The sequence below is a fragment of the Mya arenaria genome, chromosome 2 (genome assembly GCF_026914265.1).
Source record: "Mya arenaria isolate MELC-2E11 chromosome 2, ASM2691426v1".
In the NCBI taxonomy this organism is placed as follows: Eukaryota; Metazoa; Mollusca; class Bivalvia; order Myida; family Myidae; genus Mya; species Mya arenaria.
In genome coordinates, this window is record NC_069123.1 from 68,448,617 (window position 1) to 68,466,604 (window position 17,988).

Here is a 17,988-nt window from a genome sequence, read left to right on the forward strand (position 1 = left end):
CACTTCTCGATGTTTTCAGGTCAATACGATTGCGCCTCACTACTAGTTGTTTTCAGGTCAATACGATTGCGCCACACTACTCGATGTTTTCTCGTCAATACGATTGCGCCTCACTACTCGATGTTTTCAGGTCAATACGATTGCGCCTCACATCTCGATGTTTTCTGGTCAATACGATTGCGCCTCACCACTCGATGTTTTCTGGTCAATACGATTGTGCCTCCCCACTCGATGTTTTCTGGTCAATACGATTGCGCCTCACTACTCGATGTTTTCTGGTCAATACGACTGCGCCTCACCATTCGAAGTTTTCTGGTCAATACGATTGCGCCTCACCTCTCGATGTTTTCTGGTCAATACGATTGCGCCTCCCTACTTGATTCTTACAGGTCAATACGATTGCGCCTCACCACTCGATCTTTATGGTTCACTACGATTATGCCTCACTACTCGATGTTTTCTGTTCAATACGCTTGTGCCTCACCACTCGATGTTTTCTGGTCAAAACGATTATGCCTCACAACTCGATGCTTACAAGTCAATACAATTGCGCCTCGCCACTCGATGTTTTCTTGTCAATACGATAGCGCCTCACAACTCGATGGTTTCAGGTCAATACCATTGCGCCTCCCTACTCGATGCTTACAGGTCAATACGATTGCGCCTCACCACTCGATGCTTACAGGTCAATACGAATGTGCCTCAATCCTCGATGCTTACAATTCAATACGATTGTGCCTTACTACTCGATGCTTACAGGTCAATACGATTGCGCCTCACTACTCGATGCTTACAGGTCAATACAATTGCTCCTCCCTACTTGATGTTTTCAAGTCAAAACGATTGCGCCTCCCTACTCGATGTGTTCTCGTCAATACGACTGCGCCTCACTACTCGATGTTATCTCGTCAATACGATTGCGCCTCACTTCTCGATGTTATCTCGTCAATACGATTGCGCCTCACTACTCGATGTTATCTCGTCAATACGATTGCGCCTCACCACTCGATGTTTTTACGTCAATACGATTGCGACTCTACTCGGTGTTTTCAGGTCAATACGATTGCGCCTCACTACTCGATGTTATCTCGTCAATACGATTGCGCCTCACTACTCGATGCTTTCTCGTCAATACGATTGCGCCTCACTTCTCGATGTTTTCTCGTCAATACGATTTCGCCTCTCTACTCGGTGTTTTCTCGTCAATACGATTGCGCCACACTACTCGATGTTTTCTCGTCATGACGCTCCTCTACTCGATGTTTTCAGGTCTATACGATTGCGCCTCACCACTCAATGTTTTCTGGTCAATACGATTGCGCCTCACCACTTAAAGTTTTCTAGTCAATACGATTGCGCATAACTACTCGATGTTTCCTGGTCAATACGATTGCGCCTCACTACTCGATGTTTTGAGGTCAATACGATTGCGCCTCACCGCTCAATGTGTTCTGGTCAATACCATTGCGCCTCCCTACTCGATGTTTTAGATCAAAACGATTGCGCCTCCATACTCGTTGTTTTCAGGTCAATACGATTGCGCATCACTACTCGATGTTTTCTAGTCAATACGATTGCGCCTCACTACTCGATGTTTTCTAGTCAATACGATTGCGCCTCACCACTCGATATTTTCTGTCAATACGATTGTGCCTCACCACTCGATGTTTTCTGGTCAATACGATTGTGCCTCACCACTCGATGTTTTCAGGTCAATACGATTGCGCCTCACAACTCGATGTTTCGCTACTCGATGTTTTCAAGTCAATACGATTGTGCCTCACCACTCGATGTTTTCTGGTCAATACGATTGTGCCTCACTACTCGATGTTTTCTAGTCAATACGATTGTGCCTCACCTCTCGATAATTTGTAGTCAATACGATTGTGCCTCACTACTCGATGTTTTCTGGTCAATACGATTGTGACTCACCACTCGATGTTTTCCAGACAATACGATTATGCCTCACCACTCATGCTTTCTAGTCAATACGATTGTTCCTCGCTACTCGATGTTTACAGGTCAATACGACTGTGCATCGATATTCGATGTTTTCTAGTCAATACGATTGTGCCTCGCTACTCGATGTTTTCTAGTCAACACGATTGTCCCTCGCTACTCGATGTTTACAGGTCAATACGACTGTGCCTCGCTACTCGATGTTTTCTGGTCAAAACGATTGTCCCTCGCTACTCGATGTTTACAGGTCAATACGACTGTGCATCGATATTCGATGTTTTCTAGTCAATACGACTGTGCCTTGCTACTCGATGTTTACAGGTCAATACGACTGTGCCTCGCTACTCGATGTTTTCTAGTCAATACGACTGTGCCTTGCTACTCGATGTTTACAGTTCAATACGACTGTGCCTCGATATTCGATGTTTTCTAGTCAATACGACTGTGCCTTGCTACTCGATGTTTACAGGTCAATACGACTGTGCCTCGCTACTCGATGTTTTCTAGTCAATACGACTGTGCCTTGCTACTCGATGTTTACAGGTCAATACGACTGTGCCTCGCTACTCGATGTTTTCTGGTCAATACGATAGTGCCTCGCTACTCGATGTTTCCAGGTCAATACGATTGTGCTTCGCTACTCGATGTTTATAGGTCAATACGATTACGCCTCTTTACTTGATGTTTTCATGTCAATACGATTGTGCCTCGCTACTCGATGTTTTCAGGTCAATACGATTGTGCCTCACTACTCGATGGTTTCTAATCAATACGATTGCGCCTCACTACTCGATGTTTTCTGGTCAGTACGAGTGTGCCTTACCACTCGATGTTTTCTGGTCAATACGATTGTGCATCACTACTCGACGTTTTCTGGTTAATACGATTATGCCTCACTACTCGATGTTTTCTGGTCAATACGATTGTGCCTTACCACTCGATGTTTTCTGGTCAATACGATTGCGCATCACTACTTGATTTGTTAGGGTCAATACAATTGCGCCTCACTGCTCGATGTTTTCAGGTCAATACGATTGTGGCTCACTACTCGATGGGTTCTAATCAATACGATTGCGCCTCACTACTCGATGTTTTCTGGTCAATACGATTGTGCCTTACCACTCGATGTTTTCTGGTCAATACGATTTTGCATCACTACTCGACGTTTTCTGGTCAATAGGATTATGCCTCACTACTCGATGTTTTCTGGTCAATACGATTGTGCCTCACAACTCGATGTTTTCAGGTCAATACGATTGTGCCTCACTACTCGATGTTTTCTGGTCAATACGATTGTCCCTGACTACCCGATGTTTTCTGGTCAATACGATTATGCCTCACTACTCGATGTTTTCAAGTCAATACGATTGTGCCTCACTTCTCGATGTATTCTGGTCAATACGATTGCGCCTCACTACTTGATGTTTTCATGTCAATACGATTATGCCTAGCTACTCGATGTTTTCTAGTCAATACGATTGTGCCTCACTACTCGCTGTTTTCAGGTCAATACGATTGTGCCTCGCCACTCGATGTGTTCGGGGCAATACGATTGCGTCTCACTACTCCATGTTTCAGGTCAATACGATTGCGCCTCACTACTCGATGTTTTATAGTCAATACGATTGCGCCTCACCACTCGATGTTTTCTTGTCAATACGATTGCGCCTCACAACTCGATGTGTTCAGGTCAATACGATTGCGCCTCACTATTTGATGCTTACAGGTCAATACGATTGCGCCTCACCACTCGATGTTTATAGGTCAATACAATTATACCTCACTACTCGATGTTTTCTGGTCAATCCGCTTGTGCCTCACCACTCGATGTTTTCAGGTCAAAACGATTATGCCTCACAACTCGATGCTTACAGGTCAATACAACTGTGCCTCACCACTCGATGTTTACAGGTCAAAACGATTGTACCTCGCTACTCGATGTTTCCAGGTCAATACGACTGTGCCTCGATATTCGATGTTTTCTAGTCAATACCACTGTGCCTCGCTACCATATGTTTACAGGTCAATACGATTGTGACTCACCACTCGATGTTTTCCAGACAATACGATTGTGCCTCGCTACTCGATGTTTTCTGGTCAATACGATTATGCCTGGCTACTCGATCTTTATAGGTCAATACGATTACGCCTCTTTACTTGATGTTTTCATGTCAATACGATTGTGCCTCGCTACTCGATGGTTTCTGGTCAATACGATTGTGGCTCACTACTCGCTGTTTTCAGGTCAATACGATTGTGCCTCGCTACTCGATGTTTAAAGGTCAATACGATTGTGCCTCACTACTCGATGTTTTCTGGTCAATACGATTGTGGCTCACTACTCGATGTTTTCAGGTCAATACGATTGTGCCTTGCTACTCGATGTTTTCTGGTCAATACGATTGCGCCTCACTACTCGATGTTTTCAGGTCAATACGATTGTGGCTCACTACTCGATGTTTTCAGGTCAATACGATTGTGGCTCACTACTCGATGTTTTCAGGTCAATACGATTGTGCCTCACTTCTCGATGTATTCTGGTCAATACGATTGCGCATCACTACTTGATGTTTTCATGTCAATACGATTATGCCTCACTACTCGATGTTATCTGTCAATACGATTGTGCCTCACTACTCGATGTTTTCAGGTCAATACGATTGTGCCTCGCTACTCGATGTTTAAAGGTCAATACGATTGTGCCTCACTACTCGATGTTTTCTGGTCAATACGATTGTGCCTCACCACTCGATGCTTTCTGGTCAATACGATTATTCCTCACTACTCGATGTTTTCTGGTCAACACGATTATGCCTCACTACTCGATGTTTCAGATCAATACGATTGCGCCTCACTACTCGATGTTTTCTGGTCAATACGAGTGCGTCTCAATACTCGATGTTTTCAGGTCAATACGATTGCGCCTAACTACTCGATGTTTTATAATCAATACGATTGTGCCTCACTACTCGATGTTTTCTGGTCAATACGATTGTGCCTCACTACTCGATGTTTTCTAGTCAATACGACTGTGCCTCACTACTCGATGTTTACAGGTCAATACGATTGCGTCTCACTACTCGACGTTTCAGGTCAATACGATTGCGCCTCACTACTTTATGTTTCATGTGAATACGATTGCGTCTCAATACTTGATGTTTCAGGTCAATACGATTGCGCAACACTACTTGATCTTTCATGTCAATACGATTGCGTTTCACTACTCGATCTTTCATTTCAATACGATTGCGCCTCACTACTCGATGTTTCAGGTCAATACGATTGTGCCTCGCTACTCGATGTTTTCTCGTCAATACGTTTGCGCCTCTCTACTCGATGTTTTCTGGTCAATACGATTGCGCCTCATAACTCGATGTTTTCTGGTCAATACGATTGCGCCTCACCACTCGATGTTTTCAGGTCAATACGATTGCGCCTCAAATCTCGATGTTTTCTGGTCAATACGATTGCGCCTCACCACTCGATGTTTTCTGGTCAATACGATTGCGCCTCACTACTCGATCTTTCATGTCAATACGATTGCGTTTCACTATTCGATCTTTCATTTCAATACGATGTTTTCTGGTCAATACGATTGTGCCTCGCTACTCGATGTTTTCTGGTCAATACGATTATGCCTCACAACTCGATGCTTAAAGGTCAATACGATTGCCTCGCTACTCGATGTTTTCTGGTCAATACGATTGCGCCTCACAACTCGATGTTTTCAGGTCAATACGATTGCGCCTCACTACTCGATGTTTTTTCGTCAATACGATTGCGCCTCACTACTCGATGTTTTCTCGTCAATACGTTTGCGCCTCTCTACTCGATGTTTTCTGGTCAATACGATTGCGCCTCACAACTCGATGTATTCTGGTCAATACGATTGCGCCTCAACACTCGATGTTTTCAGGTCAATACGATTGCGCCTCACATCTCGATGTTTTCTGGTCAATACGATTGCGCCTCACCACTCGATGTTTTCTGGTCAATACGATTGCGCCTCACTACTCCATCTTTCATGTCAATACGATTGCGTTTCAGTACTCGATCTTTCATTTCAATACGATGTTTTCTGGTCAATACGATTGTGCCTCGCTACTCGATGTTTTCTGGTCAATACAATTATGCCTCACAACTCAATGCTTAAAGGTCAATACGATTGCCTCGCTACTCGATGTTTTCTGGTCAATACGATTGCGCCTCACAACTCGATGTTTTCAGGTCAATACAATTGCGCCTCACTACTCGATGTTTTCTCGTCAATACGATTGCGCCTCACTACTCGATGTTTTCTCGTCAATACGTTTGCGTCTCTCTACTCGATGTTTTCTGGTCAATACGATTGCGCCTCACCACTCGATGTTTTCTGGTGAATACGATTGCGCCTCACCACTCGATGTTTTCAGGTCAATACGATTGCGCCTCACATCTCGATGTTTTCTGGTCAATCCGATTGCGCCTCACCACTCGATGTTTTCTGGTCAATACGATTGCGCCTCACTACTCGATCTTTCATGTCAATACGATTGCGTTTCACTACTCGATCTTTCATTTCAATACGATTGCGCCTCACCACTCGATGTTTCAGGTCAATACGATTGTGCCTCACTACTCGATGTTTCAGGTCAATACGATTGCGCCTCGCTACTCGATGTCCTCAGGTCAATACGATTGCGCCTCACCGCTCGATGTTTCAGGTCAATACGATTGCGCCTCGCTACTCGATGTTTCAAGTCAATACGATTGCGCCTCACTACTCGATGTTTCAGGACAATACGATTATGCCTCGCTACTCAATGTTTTCTAGTCAATACGATTGTGCCTCACTATTCGATGTTTTCTGGTCAATACGATTGTGCCTCGCTACTCGATGTTTTCTGGTCAATACGATTATGCCTCACAACTCGATGCTTACAGGTCAATACGATTGCCTCACTACTCGATGTTTTCTGGTCAATACGATTGCGCCTCACAACTCAATGTTTTCAGGTCAATACGATTGCGCCTCACTACTCGATGTTTTCTCGTCTATACGATTGCGCCTCTCTACTCGATGTTTTCTGGTCAATACGATTGCGCCTCACAACTCGATGTTTTCTGGTCAATACGATTGCGCCTCACAACTCGATGTTTTCAGGTCAATACGATTGCGCCTCACCACTCGATGTTTTCTGGTCAATACGATTGCGCCTCACCACTCGATGTTTTCTGGTCAATACGATTGCGCCTCACTACTCGATGTTTTCAGGTCAATACGATTGCGCCTCACAACTCGATGTTTTCAGGTCATTACGACTGCACGTCACCACTCGATGTTTTCTGTTCAATACGATTGCGCCTTACCTCTCGATGTTTTCTGGTCAATACGATTGCGCCTCACTTCTCGATGTTATCTCGTCAATACGATTGCACCTCACTACTCGATGTTTTCTCGTCAATACGATTGCGCCTCACCACTCGATGTTTTCTGGTCAATACGATTGTGCCTCCCCACTCGATGTTTTCTGGTCAATACGATTGCGCCTCACTATTCGATGTTATCTCGTCAATACGATTGCACCTCACTACTCGATGTTTTCTCGTCAATACGATTGCGCCTCACTTCTCGATGTTTTCTAGTCAATACGATTGCGCCTCATCTCTCCATGTTTTCTGGTCAATAATATTGCGCCTCACTACTCGATGTTATCTCGTCAATACGATTGCGCCTCACTACTCGATGTTTTCTCGTCAATACGATTGCGCCTCAATACTCGATGTTCCCTCGTCAATACGATTGCGCCTCACTTCTCGATGTTTTCAGGTCAATACGATTGCGCCTCACTACTAGTTGTTTTCAGGTCAATACGATTGCGCCACACTACTCGATGTTTTCTCGTCAATACGATTGCGCCTCACTACTCGATGTTTTCAGGTCAATACGATTGCGCCTCACATCTCGATGTTTTCTGGTCAATACGATTGCGCCTCACCACTCGATGTTTTCTGGTCAATACGATTGTGCCTCCCCACTCGATGTTTTCTGGTCAATACGATTGCGCCTCACTACTCGATGTTTTCTGGTCAATACGACTGCGCCTCACCATTCGAAGTTTTCTGGTCAATACGATTGCGCCTCACCTCTCGATGTTTTCTGGTCAATACGATTGCGCCTCCCTACTTGATTCTTACAGGTCAATACGATTGCGCCTCACCACTCGATGTTTATGGTTCACTACGATTATGCCTCACTACTCGATGTTTTCTGTTCAATACGCTTGTGCCTCACCACTCGATGTTTTCTGGTCAAAACGATTATGCCTCACAACTCGATGCTTACAAGTCAATACAATTGCGCCTCGCCACTCGATGTTTTCTTGTCAATACGATAGCGCCTCACAACTCGATGGTTTCAGGTCAATACCATTGCGCCTCCCTACTCGATGCTTACAGGTCAATACGATTGCGCCTCACCACTCGATGCTTACAGGTCAATACGAATGTGCCTCAATCCTCGATGCTTACAATTCAATACGATTGTGCCTTACTACTCGATGCTTACAGGTCAATACGATTGCGCCTCACTACTCGATGCTTACAGGTCAATACAATTGCTCCTCCCTACTTGATGTTTTCAAGTCAAAACGATTGCGCCTCCCTACTCGATGTGTTCTCGTCAATACGACTGCGCCTCACTACTCGATGTTATCTCGTCAATACGATTGCGCCTCACTTCTCGATGTTATCTCGTCAATACGATTGCGCCTCACTACTCGATGTTATCTCGTCAATACGATTGCGCCTCACCACTCGATGTTTTTACGTCAATACGATTGCGACTCTACTCGGTGTTTTCAGGTCAATACGATTGCGCCTCACTACTCGATGTTATCTCGTCAATACGATTGCGCCTCACTACTCGATGCTTTCTCGTCAATACGATTGCGCCTCACTTCTCGATGTTTTCTCGTCAATACGATTTCGCCTCTCTACTCGGTGTTTTCTCGTCAATACGATTGCGCCACACTACTCGATGTTTTCTCGTCATGACGCTCCTCTACTCGATGTTTTCAGGTCTATACGATTGCGCCTCACCACTCAATGTTTTCTGGTCAATACGATTGCGCCTCACCACTTAAAGTTTTCTAGTCAATACGATTGCGCATAACTACTCGATGTTTCCTGGTCAATACGATTGCGCCTCACTACTCGATGTTTTGAGGTCAATACGATCGCGCCTCACCGCTCAATGTGTTCTGGTCAATACCATTGCGCCTCCCTACTCGATGTTTTAGATCAAAACGATTGCGCCTCTATACTCGTTGTTTTCAGGTCAATACGATTGCGCATCACTACTCTATGTTTTCAGGTCAATACGATTGCGCCTCACTACTCGTTGTCCTCAGGTCAATACGATTGCGTCTCCCTTATCGTTGTTTTCAGGTCAATACGATTGCGCCTCACAACTCGATGTTTTCTGGTCAATACGATTGCGCATCATTACTCAATGTTTTCTGGTCAATAAAATTGCGCATCAGTACTCGATGTTTTCTGGTCAATACGATTGCGCATCACTACTTGATTTGTTAGGGTCAATACAATTGCGCCTCATTGCTCGATGTTTTTGGGTCAATACGATTGCGCCTCACTGCTCGATGTTTTCGGGTCAATACGATTTCGCCTCACTACTCGATGTTTTCTGGTCAATACGATTGCGCCTCCCTTTTCGTTGTTTTCAGGTCAATACGATTGCGCCTCCCTACTCTTTGTTTTCATGGCAATTCGATTGCGCCTCCCTTATCGTTGTTACAGGTCAATACGATTGCGCCTCACAACTCGATGTTTTCTGGTCAATACGATTGCGCCTCACTACTCGATGTTTCGGGTCAATACGATTTCGCCTCACTACTCGATGTTTTCTGGTCAATACGATTGCGCCTCCCTTTTCGTTGTTTTCAGGTCAATACGATTGCGCCTCCCTACTCTTTGTTTTCATGGCAATTCGATTGCGCCTCCCTTATCGTTGTTACAGGTCAATACGATTGCGCCTCACAACTCGATGTTTTCTGGTCAATACGATTGCGCCTCACCACTCGATGTTTTCTCGTCAATACGATTTCGCCTCTCTACTCGGTATTTTCTCGTCAATACGATTGCGCCACACTACTCGATGTTTTCTCGTCATGGCGCTCCTCTACTCGATGTTTTCAGGTCTATACGATTGCGCCTCACCACTCAATGCTTTCTGGTCAATACGATTGCGCCTCACCACTTAATGTTTTCTAGTCAATACGATTGCGCATAACTACTCGATGTTTCCTGGTCAATACGATTGCGCCTCACTACTCGATGTTTTCAGATCAATACGATTGCGCCTCACCGCTCAATGTGTTCTGGTCAATACCATTGCGCCTCCCTACTCGATGTTTTAGGTCAAAACGATTGCGCCTCCATACTCGTTGTTTTCAGGTCAATACGATTGCGCATCACTACTCTATGTTTTCAGGTCAATACGATTGCGCCTCACTACTCGTTGTCCTCAGGTCAATACGATTGCGCCTCCCTTATCGTTGTTTTCAGGTCAATACGATTGCGCCTCACAACTCGATGTTTTCTGGTCAATACGATTGCGCATCATTACTCAATGTTTTCTGGTCAATAAAATTGCGCATCAGTACTCGATGTTTTCTGGTCAATACGATTGCGCATCACTACTTGATTTGTTAGGGTCAATACAATTGCGCCTCACTGCTCGATGTTTTTGGGTCAATACGATTGCGCCTCACTGCTCGATGTTTTCGGGTCAATACGATTTCGCCTCACTTCTCGATGTTTTCTGGTCAATACGATTGCGCCTCCATTTTCGTTGTTTTCAGGTCAATACGATTGCGCCTCCCTACTCTTTGTTTTCATGGCAATTCGATTGCGCCACCCTTATCGTTGTTACAGGTCAATACGATTGCGCCTCACAACTCGATGTTTTCTGGTCAATACGATTGCGCATCATTACTCGATGTTTTCTGGTCAATACGACTGCGCATCATTACTCGATGTTTTCTGGTCAGGTCAATACGATTGCGCATCACTACTCGATTTGTTAGGGTCAATACGATTGCGCCTCACTGCTCGATGTTTTTGGGTCAATACGATTGCGCCTCACTGCTCGATGTTTTCGGGTCAATACGATTGCGCCTCACTACTCGATGTTTTCTGGTCAATACGATTGCGCCTTCCTACTCGTTGTTTTCAGGTCAATACGATTGCGCCTTCTTACTCGTTGTTTTCAGGTCAATACGATTGCGCCTTCCTACTCGTTGTTTTCAGGTCAATACGATTGCGCCTTCCTACTCGTTGTTTTCAGGTTAATACGATTGCGCCTCCCTACTCGTTGTTTGCAGGGCAATTCGATTGCGCCTCCCTTTTCGGTGTTTTCAATTCAAAACGATTGCGCCGCACTACTCGTTGTTTTCAGGTCAATACGATTGCGCCTCACTGCTCAATGTTTTCGGGTCAATACGATTGCGCCTCACTACTCGATGTTTTCTGGTCAATACGATTGCGCCTTCCTACTCGTTGTTTTCAGGTCAATACGATTGTGCCTTCCTACTCGTTGTTTTCAGGTTAATACGATTGCGACTCCCTACTCGCTGTTTTCTGGTCAATACGATTGCGCCTCACTTCTCGATGTTTTCAGGTCAATACGATTGCGACTCCCTACTCGCTGTTTTCTGGTCAATACGATTGCGCCTCACTTCTCGATGTTTTCAGGTCAATACGATTGCGCCTCACTACTCGTTGTTTTCAGGTCAATACGATTGCGCCTCACTTCTCGTTGTTTTCAGGTCAATACGATTGCGCCTCACTACTCGTTGTTTTCAGGTTAATACGATTGCGCTGCACTACTCGTTGTTTTCTGGTCAATACGATTGCGCTGCACTACTCGTTGTTTTCAGGTCAATACGATTGCGCTGCACTACTCGATGTTTTCTGGTCAATACGACTGAGCCTCACTTATCGATGTTTTCAGGTCAAAACGATTGCGGCTTACTTCTCGATGTTTGCAGATCAATACAATTGCGCCTGACCACTCCATGTTTTAAGGTCAATACCATTGCGATGTTTTCTGGTCAATACAATTGCGCCTCACTACTCCTTACAATATGGAACTCCATCATTAAAACGTATGGTATTCGCAAGTTTAGCTCTTTTATGTCAATGCCCTAAGCTGACTAATGTTAGTATGTGTTAAGTGTTTCCTCGGCAAATTATGGTGGCATATTACTGCCGTAAGATAACCCGTTAACTATATCACGAATTGTTTCGTGTTTACCACTTTAAGTTAATAATAATTATCTAGCTATCGCATTAATATTCTCGAAACCTTTTCCGTAAGATATATATCATAAGACTAAAAACTGGCTTGAATGTGCCCAGAACTACCACCTGTTAGCTTTAAAAGCTGTAAAACATTAACAGGTTAACTAGTTATGGTTTGCGAATTCCACTTAATAATAACATAGTAACTGGTTAACTAGATTGTGTTACCACTGATCTATGAATGCATTGTTGGCTTTTAGCAGTAACTGGTTATCTAGTTAACTAGATAAGATTCGTGTTGGTTAACACCAAACAATTCGCGAACGCTATCATGTTATCTTTCGGCAGTTATAAGCCACCATAGCAGATAGTTACGATTACTTAGATAATTATGATGTAATTATGCTTTTACTAAAGCGCCTCATTTTCTTGATGATGGCTTATGACGACGAACTCGATTTTTATGTACACTGTTTACCCCCAAAGACTAGTATATCATGTAGAAGTTATACCTGTGACGGAAGATGTGTTCTTTTCGGCGGTGAACATGTCACGGTCGGCTCCCGATGGCGCCTGCTCCCGGGCGTTCACCGTCACCACCTTCCCGGAAGCTCTGTAGAAGTTAACAATCCATGCTCATGCTTGTGGTAAATAGAGCACGGGGCCCACCGTGTATCAGTGTGTTACACGTGCGAACGTTAAAGAACCAGGGTAGTTCGAACAGGGTTACATTCTGATGCACGTGCACATTGCACACACTCTTACACGACTAAGGGGCATAATTCAGAACAGCCACTCTCACTCACACTCCAACCACATTCACGTAAGGGTCACTCAAGTGGTCACTTGAGTGGAACAAGGGTAGTGACACTTAAGTGATCTGTTCGTATTCACACGCCTCGCTAACACTCCACTTCATCAAGTGACCAATACAGTAGAAATACATGTATGTATTCATGATCATATCGGATTATCTATCTAGGGGGTGTTTACATTGTATGTTTACATTATACAATGTAAATTTATGTTTATTTGAGATTTGAATACCTTATTGTTAGAAAAGGCGACAAACAAACGACAATAGTTATTACTCTAAAAGTGAAATTAACATTTTAAAACAATTGGTTGATAAAAAATAAACATTCTGTATTGTAAATAGCTGATGCAAAATGCATGTTTATGTTGTTGTTGTTGTTTTTTTAATATGTAACCGTTTTCCATTGTATCAGTGATTTAAATATGCTTTCGTTTATAATCTTGCGTTTGCAGTCTGCAAAAAGCGGTCTTAGCATTTGAAAATAAAGGATGAAAGTTGAAAACACTTCATAAAAAATAGCACAGGCATAGAATTAGCGAATGAATCTACTTCATATGGGGAAATAACACCTCGGAATGAAAGAGAACTCCATAAATGTACGGAAAATTGGAGGATAATAATAATAATAATAATAATAATAATAATAATAATTTATTAATAATAATAATACACAAGCTCCGAAATGAACATGTTGCGTAAAACGTCAAAGCTACCATGTACGTGAAGTTAGCGGCCTATCGGCATATAGGGGCTAGCGGCGTGAAGTAAGCGGTCTAATAGCATTAGGGCCGAATTCAGAACAACCACTCTCACTCACACTCAATGAATTAATCCTTTGTAATCGCATAACGGTCGAGATATTTTCGAGTGAAAGGTCTATCCGTATTCACAGGTGTGAGTGAGACTCAAGTGTTTTGCGTGAGTGGGACATTTGTGAGTGCTCGGCTAGGCCTTTGCTTTCTTTGGTGGCGGTGAAGAGGGTCGTTTCCATACCATTGACTCAGCTTTTGTTTCAGGGTCATAGAAGTGTAGCCATGTTTCATCGCACGTGACGATTTTATTTAAGAATTGGTCGCCTTCTCTGGCGTGACGTGCCAGAAAGCACTGTGACGTTTCCACGCGCACGTTTTTTTTTTCATTTTCCGACAAAAGTCGCGGCACCCATCGTGCTGAGACTTTCCTCATTCCCAGATCGTTTGTAATTATTTTATGCATTGTGCCGTGCGATAAATCAAACATATCTGCAAGTTCGTCGATGCTTGTTCGTCTGTCGGTAGAAAGCTCGGATGCAACAGCTAGCTTCAATGAGTCACTGGTTACCGGTCTTCCTGCTCGTTTGTCATCGTTGATGTCCTCTCTCCCATTTGAAAATCTCCCGTGCCACTTGTAAACTAAACTTCGCTTACATGATTGTCCGGTGTTTCCCTGGTTCATGAACTTGAGCGTGTCGGTGGGCGTCATTCCGACTCTAACGCAATGCTTAATGACAGTCTGCTTCTCAACGTTATCCATTGACGTCATTTACTTGAAGATAATCCTAGTGTGGGTATTTTAAAAGGTCAGCGCACCGTTGTTGTTTATGGTATGACGTCAAAACTTCGTATATACATGATCGACACGTCAAAGTGACGTCAGTAAAAGTCTCGCCTGAATCACACGCTCTTTTCCCGCAAAAATGACGTACTTTATATAACATTGTTATGTTAGATACAGCGCCATTTCAAAGTGCGCCGCTTTGTTGACAGTGTATAGTAATAAATCAATATAAAATATTTAAAATATGAAATAAGTTAGTAATCAATTAATCGTATGTACATATATGTGTTTGTCTTTGCCATAAAATGCTTGTTTTGTAAATGACCAAAGGCAAATTATATCGATTGCCAATAAACTTTGAAACTTGTATTTATCACTTGATAAAATGGAGTGTTTGCAACAAGTTACAAGTTTTTATTGGCAAATCGGCATCTTGCCTTTGCCATTTACACATTGCATAAATATCGATATGGCCAAGACACATACGTACATGAACAAATATGATATAAAATGCATATGAAAATGTATATATATATATATTGACATTGTTAGCGTGGAGTGTGAATACGAACAGATCACTTAAGTGTCACACCCCTTATTCCACTCAAGTGGTCACTTGAGTGACCCTTACGTGAATTTGGTTAGAGCGTAGGTGAGAGTGGATGTTCTGAATTCGGCCCTAATGCTCTCACTGAGACCCACGCTCATTGATATCCGGTTGACGTTTAAAACAATCGTACATACCATACCTTGAGACGGTATATGTTCAACCATTACCAACCTGTTGTAATAGGTTAGAAAGTGGCCACCGCCTATTCCACAGCTCATCATGTTCTGGACACTGGAACACAAGACGGCTGCTACCGCCGCATCCATTGCTGTTCCACCCTGTACCTCCATCACGTGACTAAAATACAACGGCATTGCCTTCTACAGATATATCGTTCATGTTACATTATTATACTAATAGCTACGTTCGCGCCTATTTTCGCCTAAATTGACCTCAAATGAACTTATTTCAGTTTATCGTCATAATTTATATCTAAAAGGATATATATTATATAATGTTTTAACAAGAATTAAATCAATGAATGCAGTTCCATTAGAACTATTTGTTAGATGTGTGCTAAACCTAATATGCCACTTCCGAGTTTTGTAATGAAAACGCGTTTCATTTAAATCTGTCTTTTTATATGAATTCAGTTTTCAATAGATAAAATACAGAAGTTGAAGTCTTTATCGATTTATCCGACTTCATTTCGAAAATATGCATAAAACACCCCCACCCCCACCCGAAACCGCATAATACGAAAATAAGTCGAATAATGGTCACAAAAACCTAGAACCATTTGTATTATTACATATAAGCATATCAAATTACGTACTAAATACACTTAGTTTAGGCAGTAATAGATAATGAAAAATGAATGGATAAAAAACGTTAAACCACATGTATGATACTTTGTGGCGAATGAATATGCAGAAGCAATTAAGAAACATGGAGTGTTAAGATTCTCCATATTCTTTGCAATAATCAGAGAACCGACCAAATGAAAATAAGGCATTACTTGTTTCCAAATGTAAACCCGAAAAATCAAAACGTGAAAAACTCGTATGATCTTAATTTATGAAAATGAGAGGTAAATTGGTACTTTCCAATCTTCGAACACTCGTCGTTGTCTGCGGCAACGGCCGCAAACCGGTACTTCCCTTCTGAGGAATTGGACGGCGGGTTGTAAAGCGGAGACGCCGTCGGTGATGTCACTCCCAAATGCTCTAGATTATAGACATGTTTACCCAACAGTGAGAATACGTTCCTTTATAGATTTGTTTTTTAGGATGAAATTATATTTATATATTATATTATAATTACATTCCTACCTCTAAGTGATTACCTTTCATTGAAATGAAATACAGTCATCAAGGAAGTAAAGAAAAAAACATACCAACGAGGCAAAGATGAACCGTCAGATTCTTGACCTTTACAATAACCGTTTTGGTTATAAAACCAGATTTTGAAAGCTGCAGCCTTAAAGGAAATTTCCTGGTCAAGATCTGGTAGTTTCCAGTCCCCATACTGCGCATCCGCACGCGTGCACCTGTTTGACAAGTGATCGTGACGTCATCCACAGGAATGTTGCAATCGGAAGATACGATGTTAATCGGTATGACTCTACGCTTGAAACTCACGTGTGACTCTCGGCTGAGAACGGTTAAGTTCATAAATATGAATAAACATAGTGATATTTTATTCATCATCGCAGTTGCTGCATTTCCTGAAAATGAATCAAATACTACAATATACGTCGACTTTGCTTATCCACACAATTTCATCCTGGTTGGCATATAATTCAAATCTAAAATCGTTAACTCGTATTAATTGGTAAATAAATATGTCACTTATTTACTGCATAAGCAATATTTTTGTTATTTGTTAAACTCACTTAATAAAATCACTTGTTGACACGAGTCGGTGTTTTACAATGTTTTCCTTTTTAAAAAAAAAGCAATTCTGAGAACACCAGTTGTTGATTGAAACAAATAAACATGCGTTAGTTTTAATCCGTTTCAAAATTTTATCTTTACAATTGTATAACTTACAATGTAGAAATCGGTTGAGTATGATGAATAAGGTGTAGTTTAATAACTGAAATATTTGAGGTTAGGGCGTCTATTTACTAAATTTTGTATTTTCCGTGGCCTGTAGCTCAAGATTTACGTACATTCAAACGTTTCTGTTTCGTTTAAACAGTATTTACTGTAACGATTATGAATTATGAAAACAGTGGTGTATTTCTTTGCGAAGTGTTTTACTGATCACATGTATGACAAGTCTTTACATATGCTCGACACTTCCTCGGCACGTGTTAAGTTCGCATTTATGGCGGTTCATGTTCGAATTGTCATCTATTTGTTTTGCGACACCCATCTTTGACTTGACAATCATCGTTTTCATCTGATGGTCAGACGTTGCCGATACTCCACCAAGATCGAGAGCTGTATCCAGGGTCAACTCACTTTCTGTTTACAAGTGTGCTCAAACATTGTCAGCTTTGACACCGCAGACGATCCTGTCTCTTATTAGTGAATCTTGAAGTTCACCAAATTCACAAGAACTGGCTAAAATCGGAAGCTCAGTCACAGTTATCTGCCTGATCTTGGAATTGCTTGTCACATTCTTGTTTTGGGTTACAGTATTTGTGACGCAGATGCTACCGGTTTACCATTTTGCGTGATTGTTTTAGATGGTAACTAAGTGTTGGCGGCATTTGCGATCCTCTCTTTCAGGTCTTTGAATAATTTATTTTTTACTTAATTTGGACTGAAAGCATTTCATCGGATCCTATTTTAAGTTTTTTTTTTAAGAATCGTGA

The 17,988-nt window shown here is 42.4% G+C and overlaps 1 protein-coding gene across 2 annotated transcripts in view; it reads right to left on the reverse strand.

Annotated features, from left to right (window-relative positions):
• Positions 1-17,265, reverse strand: part of LOC128246744 (glutathione hydrolase 1 proenzyme-like) — a 34,604-nt gene extending 17,339 nt beyond the window's left edge. Inside the window, exons 1-5 of one of the 2 annotated variants that reach the window (XM_052965158.1) lie at positions 17,216-17,265; positions 16,561-16,890; positions 16,267-16,390; positions 15,396-15,521; positions 12,774-12,874 (exon numbers count right to left, since the gene is read on the reverse strand). In XM_052965158.1, coding sequence (XP_052821118.1) covers positions 12,774-12,874; positions 15,396-15,521; positions 16,267-16,390; positions 16,561-16,873 — 664 coding nt within the window. In that variant the 5' untranslated portion in view covers positions 16,874-16,890; positions 17,216-17,265. Of the gene's footprint in view, positions 1-12,773; positions 12,875-15,395; positions 15,522-16,266; positions 16,391-16,560; positions 16,891-17,058; positions 17,194-17,215 lie in introns of those variants that run through there. The other variant, XM_052965148.1, reaches the window with a different exon arrangement.
• Positions 17,266-17,988: the final 723 nt, after the last annotated feature.